The sequence below is a fragment of the Pseudophryne corroboree genome, chromosome 11 (assembly GCF_028390025.1).
Source record: "Pseudophryne corroboree isolate aPseCor3 chromosome 11, aPseCor3.hap2, whole genome shotgun sequence".
NCBI lineage: Eukaryota > Metazoa > Chordata > Amphibia > Anura > Myobatrachidae > Pseudophryne > Pseudophryne corroboree.
The window spans coordinates 66837173-66859121 of record NC_086454.1 but is presented as its reverse complement, the minus strand read 5'-3'; the positions used below and the strand labels follow the sequence as shown (position 1 = coordinate 66859121).

The following is a 21949-nucleotide window of genomic DNA, read 5'->3' as shown; positions in this document are numbered from 1 at the left end:
AATACCCCTAGCCAGAGCCGGCCTTAGGCATAGGCAAACTAGGCAAATGCCTAGGGCATTTGGTATGCTTAGGGGCACCAGCTGCTTCTGCTGATTAAAATGATATGCAGCATGCCTATATTCTGTGTGTGACTGCGGCTGTATCTGCATACGAAATGCTATGTTGCAGTGAATTCCTGGAAGTCACTGTAATGTAGCATTTCGTATGCAAATACAGCTGCAGTCGCACATAGAATATAGGCATGCTGCATATCATTTTAATCAGCAGAAGCTGCTTGTGTATCCTAGCCACATAGTAATGCAAATAAGATACATTTTCATAAACAAAAGGCGCCCGAATTTAGCAGAGCTGCCAGCTGACTCATGCCAGGCATCTCCTGCAGGACTAGCGGTGGTGCAAGGGGGCACCAGCCAAAATCTTGCCTAGGGCATTATATTGGTTAAGGCCGGCTCTGCCCCTAGCTTCATGAGAACATCCATGTGCAATGTGTAAAGTAGGTGAGTTAACATAAAAATAACACAAAGTACCATTTAAACTGTGGAGCCATATATTTTACAGTTTCGTAATCCATCTTTATTAGCATTAACTGGGGAAGTGGTTGGGACGCATTTCATCAAATTGACTATCCATGTCACAAACTATCACCATTAGTAACCTTGTGGTGAGTGAAGTGTAGTAAGCCACCATGCCCAAAGTGTGGCAAGTGAACACATTTCAATAAATTGGGGTAAAAAAAATTTAAAAACACAAAACACCCACATTTTTGTGTGTGTCGACCTTTTGACTGTCTATCTTTTTAATGTCTATCTATCTATCTATCTATCTATCTATCTATCTATCTATCTTCAGTATCACACACTATTTAACTGTGTATGTTATTTATCAACCAAAAGTACAAAATGCAAATGTGCAGTAATCTACAGCAGCCAGACATTCGCTGTCATTGCCTTGCTTGCACTAGTTATTATTTATTGACAGTTTCTTATATAGCGCAGCAAATTCCGTTGCGCTTTACAACTGGAAATAACAATGATATAACAAATCTGAGTAATTACAAACAGTCATAGAGGGAGAAAGGCCCTGCTCACTAGCTTACAATCTATAGGGAAATAGCACCTATATTTGTGTATTCATGCCTATCTATTGCATAGTTGTCCACCAGATTGCAAAGGTTCTTGGTGGGCAGTATGATATGGTCACACAGCAATGATGAACCAGGGTCGGGTGAAAGGGAAAGTGAAGAATGAGAAGACATGTGAGGATATGTGTGGACTGTATAGAGTGGATGCAATTTGATAGGAATGTTTATGAAAGTTATTATGTGGGCGGTTCTGGAATTTGATAAACTTGCCTGAAGAGGCGAGTTTTCAGGGAACGCTTGAAGGTTTGGAGACTAGAGGAGAGTCTTATTGAGCGTGGTAGAGCATTCCACCGAGTGGGTGCAGCCCGAAGAAAGTCCTGCAATCGTGAGTGGGAGCGAGTAATGAGTGTAGATCTTGTGAAGATTGAAGAGGTCGGGTTGGAAGATATTTTGAGATAAGCGAAGTGATGTACAGTATGTTTATTTATTTATTAACAGTTTCTTATATAGTGCAGCAAATTCTGTTGCGCTTTATAATTGGAAATAACAATGATATAACAAAACTGGGTAATAACTGGTTTAAACCTATAGCACGTTTGAAAATCAGCTCTACAAGAATACATTAAGGATCTGATGCATACAGTGTAAGTTGCTTGGGTCATCTTTACACCTGAGAGTATAATCAGGATTTGGATATAATTAAATATATTGTGCTGCTTTGAAGGGGGAAAACCTCTATGTAAGAATTATTTTCTTTGAGAAGAACTTTCCTTCAAGCCCTCCCATATTGCCCGCAGGATGGCTGCAGCAGCTTTAGCCCCGGGATCCGGCCGGCTGAGGGTGGACGATCCGATGTAGCTGGCCCTGCCAGCCCCAGCTAACATGTGTTTTGTTTCTTCTGCAGCATCGGAAGCACTCTGCATTGGAAAAGGCAAATCACATCATTATAACACCCCATAATAAAACAAGGCAGCCAGCACAAACATATACTTAAAAGGTCACCTTCACTGCGCAACCTAGGATCTCCATGGCATCAGAGTGCTGGGTCCGCAGAGACTGAAGGACACCATTGGCAGCACAAAGAGAGTCCAACTAGAGAAAAATGAAAGACGCATGATAGAAGAGGACTGGAAAATCGGCGGTGACTGCTAATGAACTGAAAGGTACTCACCATTGTCCTGTCACCAGGCTCCGCTCCGCCATATCTAAACACACCAAATAAACATTAGTGAGGACCCTACAGATGGTAACCACAACTTCCTGAGAAATAGCATATACAATAACTTCTCTGTATTGTTCCCGCACTCACCACTAACGATGAACTTCAAATATAGGGGTAGGTGGATCAAGCAGTGAAAAAAGTGGAGAAGTGGGGAAGTTATCCATAGCACCCAATCAGATTCTTCTTACTACTTTATAGAATGTACGTGATAAATGCTAACTCAAAAGGTGATTGGTTGCTATGGATAACTTCTCCACTGACTGACATATCAATCCCATAATTTCCTTCTTATCCAGAACTACAAATCCCTAAAGCAGGCATTCCCAACCGCGGTCCTCAAGGCACACCAACAGTGCAGGTTTTAGTGATATCCAGGCTGCAGCACAGATGGTTAAATCAAAATAACTGAGGTACTAATTAAGTCACCTGTGTTCAAGGAGTGATAGCACTAAAACCAGGACTGTTAGTGTGCCTTGAGGACCGAGGTTGGGAAACACTGCCCTAAAGCAACCGTAAACCCTCTGGCTTTTTACAATGAGATCCTTCAGTATTTTAGTATCAACAACATGTATGCAGAGGGGCTGAGTGCAAGTTGGCTGCAATTGCTCCTGCATTGAACGCATAGAACTAAGGGCCTAACTCAGACCTGATCACTGGGCAGCGATTTTTGCAGCCCTGCGATCACAAAGTCACCGCCTACAGGGTGAGTGTATTTTTGCTGTGGAAGTGTGCAATCGCATGTGTAGCACAGCGAATGGATCCTTCGCACAAACCCATCGCTGACCGGCGATCCCCGTTGTTGTTGTCCGACACGCGTGCGCATTGCGGTGCATACGCATGCGCAGTACAGACCTGATCGCAGGCTGTGAGAGAATGCAGCCTAGAGATCAGGACTGAATAGGACCCTAAACGTGAATATTCTCCCATATGCAGAGCTGTACACATCTCTGTGTCAGGACGGCCGCTATCAGTGCGCTTGGTTTTATAGCCACCATTATTATCAGTGCATCATCCCTATCCTTGGTGTAACGATGCGTAGTCTGCATAGCTGCCAATTCCATCAATGTGCCCTCACCAAACTTTTCCTATGTGCCAACACCCTGCTATTACACCCTTTCAGCTGCAAGTAGGGAAGTGACTGAAATGCATACCACACTGCATCCCGTGTACCCGTGTACAACTGGGGCTAGAGTTACTATGCGGAGGCATTTACAAAAGTAGGTGTGTGTGCATTTAACATTATCACCGTTTTAAATTTCGGGAGAGAATCGGTAGCCACCAATTACTAAAGCTAGGTTTTGGTTCTGATGCACAGTGTGTAAAACTGCAAGATCCACACAGAAAATGGACTTGCGTTCACCTCAGAGTGTTTTGGTGCTTCTGTCATTAAACACTGTACTTCATTGCCATGACTTCCCCTCAAGATCAAAATAGCCAAAAACTGGGATCCCCATTGCTCCATTATAATGTTACTCTATTAAGGATCCTCACTGAAACCCATCGCTGACCGGCGATCCCCGTTGTTGTTGTCCGACACGCGTGCGCATTGCGGTGCATACGCATGCGCAGTACAGACCTGATCGCAGGCTGTGAGAGAATGCAGCCTAGAGATCAGGACTGAATAGGACCCTAAACGTGAATATTCTCCCATATGCAGAGCTGTACACATCTCTGTGTCAGGACGGCCGCTATCAGTGCGCTTGGTTTTATAGCCACCATTATTATCAGTGCATCATCCCTATCCTTGGTGTAACGATGCGTAGTCTGCATAGCTGCCAATTCCATCAATGTGCCCTCACCAAACTTTTCCTATGTGCCAACACCCTGCTATTACACCCTTTCAGCTGCAAGTAGGGAAGTGACTGAAATGCATACCACACTGCATCCCGTGTACCCGTGTACAACTGGGGCTAGAGTTACTATGCGGCGGCATTTACAAAAGTAGGTGTGTGTGCATTTAACATTATCACCGTTTTAAATTTCGGGAGAGAATCGGTAGCCACCAATTACTAAAGCTAGGTTTTGGTTCTGATGCACAGTGTGTAAAACTGCAAGATCCACACAGAAAATGGACTTGCGTTCACCTCAGAGTGTTTTGGTGCTTCTGTCATTAAACACTGTACTTCATTGCCATGACTTCCCCTCAAGATCAAAATAGCCAAAAACTGGGATCCCCATTGCTCCATTATAATGTTACTCTATTAAGGATCCTCACTGAAACCCAACAGTAGGGAAAAGTGACAGGGGCATACTTATAGGGGCAGGGAATGTGTATGGGAAGATAGGTTTTCTTTTTTTGCGTTAGCTGGTCCCTTTACCACATAGTGATTTTTACCTCTTCATGGCCTCTATCCCAGCATCCATAGCTGCTGCCCAGGCTTGTGGGCCTGACTCACCCTGCAAGGGCTTAGCTGCCGCCATCAGGAAAAGACTGTACAGCTAAGTGGAGAGTAAAAGTGAATTCCTGTAAGTAAATTCTCTGTGGCCTTTATCTAAAATTTATCAGATTATTAGTAAACACCAAAGAAATGTAGAAGAGGGATAAGGTATGGTACAAATATAGTGCATGGCTTGATGTGATGTCAGAGCTGGCAGCCATTAGAAAGCAGGAGGTTGGAAGGATACTAGAAAACCAAGCGGATCACAGAGGAATGGATGAGCATTTGTTCACACATTCATGCTACCATGTGCCCTCACCGCGCCAGAAGTGCCCCCCATTTTCTCCAGAAGTACGTGTGACAGCGATGTAAGGAAACGTGCTGGGTTAGAGGGAAGCTGTCCGCTGCTTATCCAATCCCTGATGGCTGGAGAAATTCACAATTTAGGCATAATGTAAACCAGATATCATACATCATCATCATCATCGTAATAAGACAACACTCACCATGAGCTGCTCTTGCATGTGTACTCCCGCAATCCCCGTCCCCAGCGGCACGGTCCAAATCATTTAGCTCCTCCTCCAGAGCTAGAAGAGAGCTGCACACACATCCAAGCACGCAGCTGTAGACCTGCACACACACAGCTAGCGCACACGGTAACATGAGTTTTTCGTTGCATGCAGTGTATAGCGCAATATTGTCATATAACGTTTCACAAAGATTATAAATGCGAACAAACAAGATTTCAGCAATTAAATACATGTAGATAATGAATTGTTTGCAATCTCATGGATATGAGTCTGACTGTGATCTAAACCCAAAGTGTACTAACAGCAAAAATGGCAGCACTAGATTTTTCTTTCTGGATTCTACAATGGAAATTGAGCACAATGACATACACGACTGTCTGCTGTCTTGATGTGATGTAACAACGGACCTTATAACTATGGTGATTGCATTTATTTTGTTTTTCTAATCTTTATAAAAAAATATTTTTGTACATTATTGGATGTAAACAAGAACACGGTCAGCCTCTATGGGGGATCATCTCTATCAGCTATTGAATTAAAAATCCCATCACAGTCTGCCCCCTACTGTCTGGAAGATCTCGCTACCACCGGTAGAGATACTGCTATAAAACATGGGAAGTGAAAAAAATTATCAGAGGAGCCGTTTGAGCAAGTATATACTGATACATTCCCGCGGATTAATTACCAATGTATCTGTGAAGACATTTACAATGGATTGTAGTGTTTGATACATCTCACCATCAGTAACATGGAAGAGGGACAGTACTGAGTGGAGTTGCATGGGTCTGTGAGATGCATAATTAGGGCTATAGTCCCGCAGAGTACTGTACATAGGACAGCAGCAACTCTGTGTGTATACAAGAAGTATATATTTTTTGCGATAGCTGAAGAACAGAGTTTGAAACCTGTTCATGCCATGAAAATTGGGATCCATCCCAACAATGATAAACGTATGTGACCACACCCATCTGCAGCTCAATAGGGAGCGCAGGCAGTTCAGTGGGGAGCTCAAGAGGCTACTCAGTGGGAAGCTCCATCATAAGAGTTTTAGTGTGTCTCACAGGAAACAGGACACCCGAGACTGGAGCTTAGGAGAGTCCTGCTCCTACGCTTCTGAGAGAGACCTTAGGGACTGGCTAAAGGAGGGCTCTTAAGGGCCCCATACACTAGAGCGATAATGCCTGATTTAATTCAATTTCGGGCAGTCGTCCGATATATTGGATGAAATCGGGCATTTAGAAGGCGTTTCCGATCCGCGTTCCCGTGAGCATCGGATCGGATCCTCCAAATTGAATGTGCTGCACATTCAATCTGGTCCGACCCCGCAGGTGTGGCTGGGCTCGCCCAAGATACATCGTATGCAAAAGGACAGCATACGATGTATCGTGGGAGCGAACCTGCCCCCCCCAGGAGGCTGCCGGAGGTGATTGTCCGCAACATGTCCGTCTGATATGTTGCGTAGTGTATGGGGCCCTTAAGCTATACAAGGAATGTATGTTCAGATGCTAAAGGAAGCCTAGCTGCTCACTAGATAGAGAGGAGCCAAGAAGTGTACCAGTGTCCTGAATGTGTTTGTTGTGTTCCTGAGAACAGTTGATCTTACTTCTGGTGCTAAAACTAATTACAGCAAATATAAAATGAATACACTTTTCATGGGAACATCGTACACACCGTCACGCTGCGATTCCATTGGCTGCGTGCTTTCAGGAGCACAGGAGAAGGTGCGTGTCTGGCCTGTCACAGGAACAGGTGGGACTCTGGGCCAAGCAGGAGCAGATGTGTCCACATCTAAGAAAACACAATCATAACAGCCACTGTAACAAGACAATATGGTGGCACATCACATACCTGCGCGCTATAGAGGTATAGGCTGTATAACTACCAAAGAGGCGCAGAATTTCCGGTGATGTCTTCATTAGGGTAAGGGAGACGCCACTCATCTCAAGAGCCGTCATAAAGGATCCGGTCATTGCGCGCATTATTAGGAACCCCCGCTCCTCTGAAAACAAACAAAAGGATTAGTGTCAGGGTATGCGGGCAGAGTAAGGGTAAACTTGAACAGGGACCAGGGCGAATATTACTAACCCAGTAAACGTACAGCTGAGCTGGCGACGACCTGTAGCTCCAGACACGATAAACCACCCAAATTATTCACAATGATGATAATGGAGTCACCTGATGAGATAACAACATTGTGATAGGAGGAAATAATACACACAAAGAAAATGAGTGGGAGGAAGAAGATAGGTGGCAACGTGAGAGATGGTATGGTTTGTTAATAACATTAAATCTATACTTCACGCTGTGTATGCCAGCCGTGGGAACTCCCGGAAGCGCTTGCCTCTGGGAACCAGGTGTGGGGTGGCTTTGGACAATAGGCCGGGGTAGTGGGTGGAATCGGATGATCTTGTTTCCGGGCGCTATGGATGGACTTTTGCTACCAACTGCCAGGAGACATACCCTGTTTGTACTCACCTGGCTGTATGTTCACCTTTGACTGGCTAGCCTGGTTTGTCATGTGTGTTACCATAATCTTCACAACTTCATTACAAGACGCCATCTGTTGGGTTAAAGAGCAGCTAAGAAATGATAACCACAAGAGCAAATTGTGAACATCAACAGATTACGGGGCCAGTAGGGCTTTCTGTTGGTGGCATTGTAAAATATACATACAGGTTGAGTAGCCCTTATCCAAAATTCAAAATCACACATTTTTGGGCCCCCTACTGAGATAATAACATATATATTATATATTATGTGTATATACAGATATATTATATAGATATATAATATAATATATACATATATGTGTCATTATCTCAGTAGGGGAACCAAAAATGTGTGATTTTGAATTTTGGATAATGGATACTCAACCTGTATTTTCATTATACATGCATTTCATAGGTTAAAATGGATACATCTCTATAAAATACATTTTCCCATGGCTCTTTCTGTAGTTACAGTACTTCAACCCAGTTACTGAATATATGGAGTGTGCTAGCTCTTGAGTATAGGGATACAAATAAGTGTATTCTGTGTAGACATACGAGAGATATTGGACCCAATTCTAGGTTGGGAGTAAAACAAAAAGGAGCAAGTGAATGTGCACCTGGGCAGCCATGCTGCAATACCAGGGGTGTAAGTACATGTATTACTGTGCGTGCAGGATAAATACTGGCTGCTTTTGCTGTACATAGCCCAAACATGCTGGACAGCTTTATTTTCACACAACATTATAGATGTAAGTTTGGACATGCATCTCCTGAATCTAAATCTCTCTGCACGGGTGTAGTAGGCTATGCCGGCGGTTGGGCTCCTGGCGACCAGCATACCGGCGCCGGGAGTCCGACCGCCGGCTTACCGACAGTGTGGCGAGCGCAAATGAGCCCCTTGCGGGCTCGGTGCGCTCGCCACGCTGCGGGCACGGTGGCGTGCTACGCTATTTTATTCTCCCTCCAGGGGGGTCATGGACCACCACGAGGGAGAATAAGTGGCGGTATGCCGGCTGTTGGGATTCCGGCGCCGGTATACTGTGCGCCGGGATCCCGACAGCCGGCATACTGAAGACCACCCCTCTGCACATGTTACATCCGCCCCACCTGCTGTGCAGCATGGGTCTGCCCAGGTGCAGTGTTACGTGCCCTTTTTTTGCTTTACTCCCAGCTCAGAATCAAGTGCAATATGCACAGATGTACTCCTATTGTTGTAGCGCTGGTTTATCTGAGAGGAACAAACTAGGAATCCTGAAAATTATTGTATACGAATGAATATAGGGTCGTATGGCTAAACCCTCTCGCTGGGCAGTGAAACAGCATGTGAACGCTGCAGCACTGTGAGAGCTCAGGATGCAGGGTGATCAGAGTGGCGACCGCTTCAGGAAAGAGAAATAGTCAACTACTGTTAAAACGGTACTGACTGGATTCACTAGCATGTAGAGAGATCATCAGGACTGATGAACCAGTGCATAACAATGTCAGTACATCCATGCATCATGGTCAGGTGACGTGAAGTTTTATTAATACTTTGAGTGCTCCCCACTAAGTTGGGACAGATGACGGAGAGTCACAGGCTATGGCGGGTGCTGAGCACTGTTTGCCTTTCTCACTGCCTGATAGCTTTCCTTGCAGCTACGAGAACTTCCCTACCTGTAGGGGAATCCTGACATCACTCTTGTGACATCACAGGATTTCCACTACAAAAGGTATACATAGCGCTCAATTGTGTCAAGTGATCCAGTGGCCAGGAAACATAAGAACGTAATGATTCCTAGCCACTTCCCTAGAGCTGCCACCATACTGAGCGGAATAACATCTGCTCAGCCTTAGGTTCGCCTGCTGAAAGGACATGTTATTTATGTCCTTTCTTGGGATATACACTGATGAGCCATAACATTAAAACCACTGACAGCTGAAGTGAATAACATTGATTATCTCATTACAATGTCACAGGGTGAGAAATATTAGGCAGTCAGTTCCTGAAGTTGATGTTTGGAAGCAGGAAAAATAGGCAAGTGTAAGGATCTGAGCTACTTTGACAAGGGCCAAATTGTGATGGCTAGACGACTGGGTCACAGCATCTCCAAAACGGCAGGTCTTGTGGGGTGTTCCTGATATACAGTGGTCACTATCTACCAAAAGTGGTTCAAATAAGGACAACCGGTGAACCGGCAATACGGTCATTGGCACTCAAGGCTCACTGATGCATATGGGGAGCGAAGACTAGCCATCCCACAAAACAGCTACCGTAGAACATGTTGCTGAAAAAGTTAAGTCTGGCTATAATAGAAAGGTGTCAGAACACGCAGTGCATCACAGCTTAGCATACCGACAGTAGGGATCCCAGCGGTCACAATGCAGACGCTAGTATCCAGACAGGGACACCATACCGCCGCCGGTATACGGGCGAGGTATGTGATTTCCCCTCTGTAGGTGTCAACGACACCCACAGAGGGAGAATAGAACCAGTGGCGAGAGAAGCTCGCCACCGAGCCCGCAAGGGGTTCAGTGGCGCTCGTCCCCCCTGCCGGCATTCCACTGCTTGGGATGACATTCGGCATCCCGAGCACCAGTAAATCATACTGATCCCGTTCAGAGTGCCTATGCTGACCCATGTCAACCGCCAGATGCACCTACAATGGGCACGAGAGTGTAAGAACTGGACAATGGATGAAGGTGGCCAGGTTTCATGAATCACATTTTCTTTTTGCATCACATGGTAGTCCAGGTGCATCGTTTACTCAGGGAAGAGATGGCACCAGGATGCACCAGGAAGAAGGCAAGCCATTGGTGGCAATGTTCTGCTGAAAAACTTTGGGTCCTGGCAGTCATTTGGATATTACTTTGCCTAAACATTGTTGCAGACCAAGTACACTCCTTCATGGTAACAATATTCGCTGATGGCAGTGGCCTCTTTCAGCAGGATAATACGCCCTGCCACACTGCAAAAACTGTTCAGGAATGGTTCGAGGAACATGACAAAGAGTAGAAGATTTGAGGAACATGACAGAGTACAAGGTGTTGACTTGGCCTACAAATTCCCCATCCCATTAGAGCATCTGTGGTTCGAGCCATGGAAGCCTCACCTCGCAACTTACAGGACGTAAAAGACCTGCTACTAACATCTTGGTGCCAGATACCACAGGACACCATCGGAGGTGGATTCCATGCCTCCACAGGTCAGAGTGGAATTGCAGGGACAAGGCGGACCTACATTAAGGAGGTGGTTTTAATGTTATGGCTGATCAGGGTACAAATGGAGTATAGTGTTATCAACTAATACAACCGATTTTAAAACAGATTTAAAAGAAAGGAAAATATTAAAATGATTAGCTATTCCAATATTTGTTGATTGTACACAAGGGAGGAACATAGGATCCCATATAAAATGGCATTGTGACCTATAATTGGGTTAAGCATACAGGCTCTTTAATGCCGCAAACAAATGTCATGTTCAACAGATATATGTCAGCAAATCAGTAGCCCATTCTATAGATTACACCCACATCAGTCCTAGATACTTATTTTACAGACCTTGTATCTCTGTACTCCGGCCTCACCATGTATTCCTGCACAGACAACAAACACAAACCATTACATCCAGAATACAAAGTCGAGGCTTCAAACAAATCAGTTACTACGTGAAGTTATAACATAATAACCCACCAACTTTTTTTTACCATTTAACAATCAATCACTAAACTGCAGCTTTTCCAATACATATATACAGGACAGGAGGTCATGTACCATGTGCAAGAGGGACACCCTAAAGCAATCTTTGTCATGTGCCTCTGTTTATATAGGTGACCCTATATTTCTGCTAAAACGCACAGGTATATAGCGCCAGTTGGTAGCATTTGTAGAGGGAGAGGACAGTGCACCAGCCGATGGGAGGAGCTTGGCAGTATGAGGGCGGTGCTTGCATAGTGTGGAGTAGGGGGGGTAATTCTGAGTTGATTGCAGCAGGAATTTTGTTAGCAGTTGGGCAAAACCATGTGCACTGCAGGAGAGGCAGATATAACATGTGCAGAAAGAGTTAGATTTGGGTGGGTTATTTTGTTTCTGTGCAGGGTAAATACTGTCTGCTTTATTTTTACACTGCAATTTAGATTGCAGATTGAACACACCACACCCAAATCTAACTCTCTCTGCATATGTTAAATCTGACTCCCCTGCAGTGCACATGGTTTTGTCCAACTGCTAACAAAATTCCTGCTGCAATCAACTTGAAATTACCCCCTAGGTGCGCCAGTCTGTAATGCAGAAACAGGTTATGCAGTATAAGACTACTGAAATGAGATAAAAGGGAGGAAAAGGAGTATATTTAGGTGTATTTATTGCTGTGAGTCGGCACAAGGCTATTTCCACTCTACAACATGACTTGATTTTTGAACCAGCTCTGATCTGGCAGAGATTAGGTCTGGCTGTACAATAATGGGACAGATCTTGTGCTTCCATTTGCATGTTATAAAGAAGCGCTTTTCTTAGTACACTTTGCCCAATGTAAAACAAAGCATTAATCAGACACATACAATAGGCACAGCCCTGGTGTCCCCTCAGACTCATGGCTAATTTAAGCCATATACTAAGCAGTAATTCAGTAGCACAAATGAGTGGTTTATTTACTGCGGTGGTAGGTTGGAGTTGGTTATGTAGAGCTTACACGTCTCATCGGGATGCAGTTAATATACCGACTGTCGGGATCCTGGCATCAACGTCGGAGTCCCGACAGCCATAAAGAGAAGAATCATTTCCATGTCCCACAGCAGAATTCTATATTATAAAACAGCCACTTCCACTGTGTATAAACAATAGGCAAACTTGACCTGTGTACCCCACTTTCAGAGAATGCATCTCCCTAAACTTAGCCTTCCCCCCTATAGCAGCACTGGAAACATTATTATTACTTTTAAAGAAAACATTAAAGAATTCTATATAAACCTATATGGCAGCATCAATGGCGTAGTGGTTAGTATTACTGTCTTACAGCATCGAGGTTAGTAATGAGTTAAATTTCCGGTCATGGTCCATCTGCATACCTCCCAACTATCCTGAATACAGTGGGACAGTGTCCCGCCGGCGGGGTGGGGGGTGTGGGGGAGGGGGGAATAACACACACAGTCGGGACAGACAGTAATCACCGCTGCTCTGCAAAGCAGCCATTGATCACTTTATAGTGCAGGGAGTGCAGCCGGGGGCTGCCCAGCGCTCAGGGGGATCATGGCCCCTCCCCCTCGACTTGAGGCCCCACCCCATTTCTGGCAACAGCCTGCAGTGGACACCCATAGAGGGAGAATCACCTACCTCGCCAGTATTCCGGCGACGGTATTGTACTGCTGTGTGGGATTCTGGCATGGGCACTGTGATCACCGGGATCCCGGGCGGCGGTATGTTAACTGCTTCCCAGAGGAAGTGCAAATGAAAGTGTAGGAAGAAGCACAATTTCCAGCCCCTCACAGACACCGCCACTTTGGCCTGCCATGTGCCCATCATTAGGTCTGCCATGTGCCCATCATTAGGCCTGCCATGTGCCCATCCTTAGTCCAGCCATGTGCCCATCATTAGGCCTGCCATGTGCCCATCATTAGATCTGCCATGTGCCCATCCTTAGGCCTGCCATGTGCCCATCCTTAGGTCTGCCATGTGCCCATACTTAGGCCAGCCATGTGCCCATCATTAGGCCTGCCATGTGCCCATTATTAGATCTGCCATGTGTCCATCCTTAGGCCTGCCATGTGCCCATCCTTAGGCCTGCCATGTGCCCATCATTAGGTCTGCCATGTGCCCATTATTAGATCTGCCATGTGTCCATCCTTAGGCCTGCCATGTGCCCATCCTTAGGCCTGCCATGTGCCCATCATTAGGTCTGCCATGTGCCCATACTTAGGCCAGCCATGTGCCCATCATTAGGCCAGCCATGTACCTACTAATAAAATTGGCAATAGAATTCAAAAGAAGGGAATTTCTGTACACTCTATCGATTGGCGCAAGGGGAATGCTGCCCAATAGGAACTGTTGACTCAACTGGATGTCACTCCTTAATCCAAAATAAATTGTACAAATCTAAAGCAAAAATAGAGTCAATAGCTTCTTTTGGCGCATGGGAAAAGCGTGAGAGATAAGGAGGTAATTGTACTTTCCTAACTAAAATGATACGATGTTATTGTTCGGCGTACCCCCACTCTCGCTGGTATGGAGTAGGTTACACACATCAAGGTATCTTTTATTCTCCCACATAAAACTCAAAGTGCAAAGATAGTCCTGGGTATCGTACCCCAACTCACACAGAAATAGATATCTGGACTCCTATCAAGGTTTCTTTCAGTCGTCCTTCTCAGAACAGTTCATGGAGATGCATCCTCAATATGTAATAGCCTCATTTGGAGAGGAGATCAAGACTCTCTGATCTCTGCAATAAACTCGTTTACATCAAGCTCCTTTTTCTTGCTTTAGAAGCTGCAAACTTTTCAATTATATCATCAAACTTCAAGTTCCGCTGGCCTGGGACTAGTGCATGTAACTTCTGACAGCCAAGGTCACGCCGGCAGCAGGCTGCTGCTCGAGTCAATGCTGGCCTGGCTGCAACTTTTAGAAATCCACAATTGCAGCTGAGTAAGTGAAACAACCTCCTGATGTGCAGGGATTTCTCTCAGTCCAGCAAAGTGAAATGCTTTCAGCTGCAGCATGTGTTGTGTTGCTCACTTCTGATTAAACCACCTGTGAGGATTCCTCTGCATGTGTAAGATCCTATGTACAGCATTTAGGTTTGAGCAACACAACACATGCTGCAGCTGAAAGCATTTCACTTTGCTGGACTGAGAGAAATCCCTGCACATCAGGAGGTTGTTTCACTTACTCAGCTGCAATTGTGGATTTCTAAAAGTTGCAGCCAGGCCAGCATTAACTCGAGCAGCAGCCTGCTGCCGGCATGACCCGGCTGTCAGAAGTTACATGCACTAGTCCCAGGCCAGCGGAACTTGAAGTTTGATGATATAATTGAAAAGTTTGCAGCTTCTAAAGCAAGAAAAAGGAGCTTGATGTAAACGAGTTTATTGCAGAGATCATTCAGAGAGTCTTGATCTCCTCTCCAAATGAGGCTTCTCCATGAACTGTTCTGAGAAGGACGACTGAACGAAACCTTGATAGGAGTCCAGATATCTATTTCTGTGTGAGTTGGGGTACGATACCCAGGACTATCTTTGCACTTTGAGTTTTATGTGGGAGAATAAAATATACCTTGATGTGTGTAACCTACTCCATACCAGTGAGAGTGGGGGTACGCCGAACAATAACATCGTATCATTTTAGTTAGGAAAGTACAATTACCTCCTTATCTCTCACGCTTTTCCCATGCGCCAAAAGAAGCTATTGACTCTATTTTTGCTTTAGATTAATAAAATTGGCAAGTTTGCGTAATGAAGTGCGTTGCATTACAAGACACAATTCGTACTGCAGGTTTGCACGCTTTTCAGTTTAACTGATATCAGCCACCAAGTGTAGATAGATACGGTGTAAACGCTCTCTCCGACAAGCCATCACTTATTGATCTGAACACTTGAAAAAAAACTGCAGTGAAATGGGATTTACAGTCCGTTTATTCTGTGGGTTTTGCCTAGAAAAAGGAAATGTTACTTATTGTTTCCGTCTTCTCACCTAGTCCAAGCTCTAGTTCATCAGCGGCAAGTTGAAAGGTGGGTCCAGAGCCTGGCACACTGCATGGAGAGAGACTAACCCCTAACGTACCTGTAGAACAGAGATGTGTGACTAAATAGCACCCAAAATATTATACACATCAATTATAATTATAAAACGGCAATAGAAATGTAGTTTATTAAAGGCATCTTGCTGTTGTATCTTTCACCACTGCTAGAATAAATGTGTACTGTAAAACTAAAGACAGTCATTTACTTTTAATGGACATTACGATACCAGCAGGGAAAGCATATGCAATGGAATGTCATGGAAAGTCTAGTACAGTGGCAGGCATGTACTGAACACAAGAAAGAAAAATGAAAGTCTTACATTCACAGTGCACCTGGGACTACTGTGCGTTATGCCGTTTAATTAAAGCATACATCTTTAGTGTCATTGATTAAAAAGAAAAAAGAAAAGAAAAAAGGGCTATAGGCATACTTGCCTACCTGACCCTCTCAATGAGGGAGAAAATGCTCTGTTCCTGGACTTTCCTGGTAATGTATGATTGCCATCACCTGTGGTGAGCTAGGTAATTGATAAGAAAGGTGTTTCACCACAGGTGATGGCAATCATACATTACCAGGAAAGTCCAGGAACAGAGCATTTTCTCCCTCATGGAGAGGGTCAGGTAGGCAAGTATGGCTATAGGGCCTAATTCAGTAAGGATTGCAAATTCTGCAATCCTTTGGAGCGCGTGCTGGGTTCTGCCCAGCGCTGGGCCAGGCTACCCAGCATGCTGACCGGCGCCTCCCCCCGTTGAACAAGCAGAAATTGCGAAGGCATCGCAATTTCTGCTTGTCAGCAGAAACTAAGGACGGCTCCCGCTGCCATGATCTTGATCGCGACGGCTGCGTGTGACATCACGCAGCCGCCATGATCACACCCCGACACGCCCCCGTTTGGTCGCCTCTGCCCCCGCAACGCTCCGTCTCCTCCCTGGAAACAGAGCGTTGCCCCCCACCAATCAGCTGCTCTGTATAATTTAATAGTATGCAAATTATAAACGTAACTTCAATGCTGATTGGTTGCCATGGGCAACTTCTCCACACTTTTCACTGCTTCATGAATAGACCCAAAAGTATCAACCAATCCGCTCCCAACTGTAATTTTTCAAACACAGGGGAGATGTCTCAAGCCTTGGAGAGATTAATACCCATTTTACACAGCAATCCCGGGTCACTGAACATGGGTTTCAAGCTGCGTCACAGTGACTTCAAACCAGTTCACACCACAGGCTGGACCCGGGATATTGGCGGGGCTTCTCCTGAGCCAGCGCTTGGATGATGGCCTCTCCATAGGGCATGAACGGGACCTGTTCTCACTGCTCTGTGACCTGGGTCCTTCTCAGACCTACCCGGGTAGCTACCAGGGTTGGATCGCCATGTCACTGGACCTGGGTTAACCCTTTCACACCAAGCCACGACTCGGGTTAACCCGCCAAAAACCCAGGTTTTTTGCGCCGATGTGAAAAGGGTATGACTGGAGAAAGATAAAGTTAAAACTAACCAGGCTAAGCTAGAAAAAAAATGATAGTTAAGAGCTGATTGATTGGTACTTAGGGGGTAATTCAGACCTGATCAGTGGGCAGCGATTTTTGCAGTCCTGTGATCAGATAGTCGCCGCCTACAGGGGAAGGGTATTTTAGCTGTGCAAGTGTGTGAACGCATATGTAGCAGAGCTGTACAAACAGATTTTGTGCAGTCTCTGCGCAGCCCAGGACTTACTCAGCCGCTGCGATCACATCAGCCTGTTCGGGACTGGATTTGAAGTCAGACACCCTCCCTTCAAACGCTTGGACACGTCTGCGTTTTTCCAGACACTCCCTGAAAACGGTCAGTTGCCACCCGCAAACGCCTTCTTCCTGTCAATCTCCATGCGAACACCCATGCAAATGGATCCTCCGCACAAACCCGTCGCTGACCGGCGATCCGCTTTGCAGCTGTCCGTCGTGCCTGCGCATTGCAGTGCATACGCACGCGCAGTTTGGGTCTGATCGCCTACTGTGCTAAAACGCACAGCAGTGATCAGGTTTGAATGACCCTCTTAATCACTCTCCAAGCTTTGATACATCTTCTCTGGGGCGTAAGTTCATCCCAGTCGCTTAGAGGTGAGTTTGAGTTTGGTGCCCCCACTAAAAAAAAAAGGAAAACAAATATGGTGTGTGTGTATCTATAAATAAACACACACGACTTACAGAATTATATAGATAGTGTTCTCAGCTTTTCTATAGGGACCGGAGCCCACAGTGAATTGGCAGGGCTGACCTGTAGCAGGAGGGAGTCATCCCGGGTCTTATTCAGATCTGATCGTAGATGTGCTAAATTTAGCACATCTACAATCAGTTTCTCAGACATGTGGGGGGGCGCCCAGCACAGGGCTAATCCGCCCTGCATGTCTGGCCCTACTCTCCCGCAAGGGTGCAAAAGCATCGTACAGCGGTGATGCTTTTGCACCCGCTGAGTAGCTCCCTGCCAGCGCAGCTCCTGCGTGCTGGCAGGCCGCTACTTGCTGCGTCCCGGGTTAAAGCGGCTGCATGTGACGTCACGTAGCTGCCGCGGCCAGCACCCACAACGGTCCGGACACACCTCGCCAATGGCGTTCTAATGCCGTTGGCACGCCCCCTCCTGCCTCTGCTTATCAATCAGGCGATCGTAGCGCTGAGATGCTTTTAGCATCTCACTGAACTCCCGGGGTGCGCATGCGCACTCCACATAGGGATTCAGACTGCGATTGCTGCTGCGATTCACTCTGAATTACTGTAGGCCCCCTGTCCCCTACTGCATGTGCTGCAGAGCTCCATTACAAGTGCAGCGGTCACACTTGGATCCCGCTGTGAACCACACAGGTGCTGCTGTACATGCTGGTGTCCCTCCTGGCCTTGGGACCCAGAGGCAGGCATCTCCATTGCCTCTGGGAGTTACACCCCTGCATCCCCTCCTAAGTGTGTTAAAACAAGGCTATGCTTTCCTACAAATGTTAAAATGTATCCCAGTTATATTGTTTTGAGGAATATGGGGCAGTTAATTATTCCATATATATATATATATATAAAAACAGGAACAAACGAGGTGGCACTAAAGACTTGAAAAATGCATCAAACGTGTATTAGTGCTATCAACGTTTCGGGGACCACCTCCCCTTCGTCAGGACCATCCTGACGAAGGGGAGGTGGTCCCCGAAACGTTGATAGCACTAATACACGTTTGATGCATTTTTCAAGTCTTTGAGTGCCGCCTCGTTTGTTCCTGTTCGTGTACTGGGGTGACCCCCCCCGGGGGAAGGCACCTGAGCAAGCTGGTCCTGTGGGACTTCTGGAGTGCCGGAGTTAAGCAGTTGTTATATATATATATATCTTTATACAACAACATACACATTTGATTTCAGACTTCTCAATGGCCCAACAGAGTCAACATGACATTATGGGAAAATGTAATATTATTTTCTTACCAATTCCAGCAGCAGCTGACTTCACAACGGATACAATTTCTTGCAAACTTTTTCCTTCCTGAGCGAGAGCTCCGGCTATCTATGATGGTTAGCACAGAGAAAAGTATAACTGGAAATATGCATTCTGTAATAATAAATATTTCTTTATGAATGAATATCAAGCACAGTATCTTAAAGAGACAGAATAGAAGTCTTCAAAGAATAACAGAGTCATTCGATGATAAAGATGCGGAAAAAAAGAACCTGCGGCAGGCTATTTCTACATAGTGATTAATAATACTGTGCTAACTGTGGTTTATTTATTTATTACCAGTTATTTATATAGCGCACACATATTCCACAGTGCTTTACAGTGAACATTTGGCCATTCACATCACGCACACACAATCACGCTAGGGTTAATTTAGTTGGGAGCCAATTGACCTACCAGCATATTTTTGGATTGTGGGAGGAAACCCACGCAAGCACGGGGAGAATATACAAACTCCACACAGTTAGGGCCATGGTGGGAATCGAACCCATGACCTCAGTGCTGTGAAGCAAAAATGCTAACCATTACACCATATGTGCTGCCCATGCTGGTTGAGTTTTATTTGTTAACATTCATCATATCAACATTTATAATGTTGACATGATAATGTTGACACACTGAGCATGTCAACATTGACCATGTGACACTGATGAATTGTGTGTTCCAGGAGTTAGATTATGTACCTTGTAGCTGGACCGGCGGTGCAGCAGTGTCTTCTGGGGCTGGCGGTTAGCTGAGCCAGCGGTAAGGAGTCAATCTTAGTGTTAATTTTGTTGAAGACATTTTTGACTAAAAGTATTCATTGACTACAGTTTATTTCAGGACTAAATTTAGACTAACATGAAAAGTGAGATCCACTGACTAAATTTTAACTAAAACAAAGCAAAAAAATTGTTTTAAAAGAACAATTACATGTTCTAAATATTTTTAGAAAATAAATATGACCTGCTGTGAAGGAAATATGATTGTGCATTGCATTAATTTGTATATGATATAAGGGAATACTACAGTAAGTCAGGCTCAGTATGTAACAGATTCTCAGCCTACTGAGCCTAGATTGCTACACACAGTTAAAGGTATCCAAATGTCTCAAGGGAATTTTAGAGAAATGTTCTTCAGCAAAATCCATTACAGTATCATTAAACTGTTTGCAAAAGTTATGACTAAAACACTGACTAAGATTAGACTAATATGAAAACGGAGATCCACTAACTACATCTCGACTAAAACAAAGCAAAAGAAAAAGACTAAAATGTGACCTGACACCAACTACAATTCTAAGTAAGTGGCTAAGACTAAAACTATATTGATCATTGTGGCCGGACAGACCAACCAGCCACACGTGTAATGGCGGCTGCGGCACTGAAGGTGTTAACCCTCGTGCCTGGCGCCATATTAAGGGACAATGGGCGCTGGTCGTCACTGTTAAACGTACTTACGGCGCTGGGCACGGACTGTTTAAAAGTTTGTTTAATGATGTGTTTTAACATGTCATATGTAGTGCTCTATGCACAATTGCAGGAATGCATGTTTAACTGTATTTTATATTCAAGATGTGGTCATCTGTATATTTAAAGAGGAAAATGCACTTACTATTATAGATGTCTGAATAATCATGTCTTATCCTCTGGGAATGGGACAGGGCCCTTAGCATGCCACTTCCTATCAGAGAGGTGTGAAGGACAATACCTTTTGATGTGTAAGTTCCTTAGAGAGAGATGCTAATCACTGGGTTTATGGGCTTGGAACTTGTTTCATGTACCTGATTTAATTGACATACGAACGACATGCAGGAAGGAAGACTGTTTGTATTGTAGCCTTCCTGTTGTAATCTCAGACGCTGGGATTGCCTGGAGATGTGAATGAGACAGAAACATTTGTATTTTGAAGCTATGTGATAAATTTATCAATAGTGAATGTTAATCTGATACCAAACGTTGTATGGGTGACAGGAAGGAGGATATTGTTTTATTGCACTTATATCCTTGTAAAATGTGATTTATTGGTATTTTGTAAAATAACCTGATTGGTTGGAGAAGACAGGGAGGGCTTACCCCCTGTGATACTGTGTGGAAAACTGACATAAAAAGGAGACCTGCGTGCCTCCAGAGTGTATTGTAACATCTTCTTCTGCTGAAAACATCTTGATTGTATGCTGTTGCCCCTAGCAATAGGGAGGAGCCTTTTTAAAGGTTATTTGAGCAAATAAACATCTTTGCCTCAAGACTGCTTCATCTTGTGACCTACAGGGTTAGGCCAAACCTAGCCCCGTTCTCCGGCTGTCCAGGGAAGCACCTGACGTCTCCAAGCTCCGCCTTCCGCCAGCTACCGGTAGAGGCCTAGCAAGTGGCTAGTGGGGATTCGTCAGCACCACACAGCTGTGGTAAAGCAGTGCGTCGGCACATACAGAGCAGAACCGTGGTTCCAAACGCCACGGCAGGTTAGGAGTTTGGTGGTGGCAGCGAGAACCCGCCCACAGCGCAGTGGGTGGAGTCAGTAACAGGCGGTTACTGACGGTAAGCGGGAATCCCCTATGTGGTCAGGCCTCGTGCGGCTTGACCTTCCATTCTGTGCGCAGTCGACGGGACGCGGCAAGCGGCGAGTGCTTCCGTACGGTACCGTCCTGTCACAGAAAATGGTGGCATAGTGGTGGGATAATCCCAGGCGGCTTTTCATCACCTGATTGGAGAAGCCGAGTTACTCAGGAGAGGAGTAACTGCAGCGCAGGAGAACGCACAAGATGGCGGAATTCAGCGGAATGTCCAAGGAGGATCTGGAGATCGTATGCCAGGGGAAGGGTGTGGATATCCCTTCCAACGCGTCCAGGAGCGTCATGCAGGCGGCGCTCAGGAGCTGGGAGGAGTCTCATCGGGTGGAGGTGGAAAACACTGACGGCGTCAGCATCGCAGAGGACGACCCAACAGTGGACCTTCGCACAGGACCGGTGAGAACCACAAGCCCCGCCCTCTCTCACAACAGCCATGTTTCCCAGCAATCCCTAGCAGGGCCAGGATCCCAACGTCCCAGGGGGGGCGACCCGGATACCCTAGCAGATCGGCTAGCGGAATT

At 45.5% G+C, this 21949-nt stretch overlaps 1 protein-coding gene across 3 annotated transcripts in view; it reads right to left on the bottom strand.

The window, feature by feature from the left end:
• Positions 1-530: 530 nt before the first annotated feature.
• TKFC (triokinase and FMN cyclase) overlaps positions 531-21949 on the bottom strand; it is a 61591-nt gene continuing 40172 nt past the window's right edge. For all 3 annotated transcript variants that reach the window (XM_063944383.1, XM_063944382.1, XM_063944381.1), the window contains exons 6-18: positions 18850-18928; positions 15361-15450; positions 11242-11276; positions 7688-7772; positions 7298-7387; positions 7095-7211; positions 6884-7000; positions 5189-5326; positions 5002-5108; positions 4640-4743; positions 2254-2287; positions 2085-2174; positions 531-1999 (exon numbers count right to left, since the gene is read on the bottom strand). In XM_063944383.1, the coding sequence (XP_063800453.1) occupies positions 1829-1999; positions 2085-2174; positions 2254-2287; positions 4640-4743; positions 5002-5108; positions 5189-5326; positions 6884-7000; positions 7095-7211; positions 7298-7387; positions 7688-7772; positions 11242-11276; positions 15361-15450; positions 18850-18928 (1257 nt within the window). In that variant the 3' untranslated portion in view covers positions 531-1828. The remainder of the gene's footprint in view (positions 2000-2084; positions 2175-2253; positions 2288-4639; positions 4744-5001; positions 5109-5188; positions 5327-6883; positions 7001-7094; positions 7212-7297; positions 7388-7687; positions 7773-11241; positions 11277-15360; positions 15451-18849; positions 18929-21949) is intronic.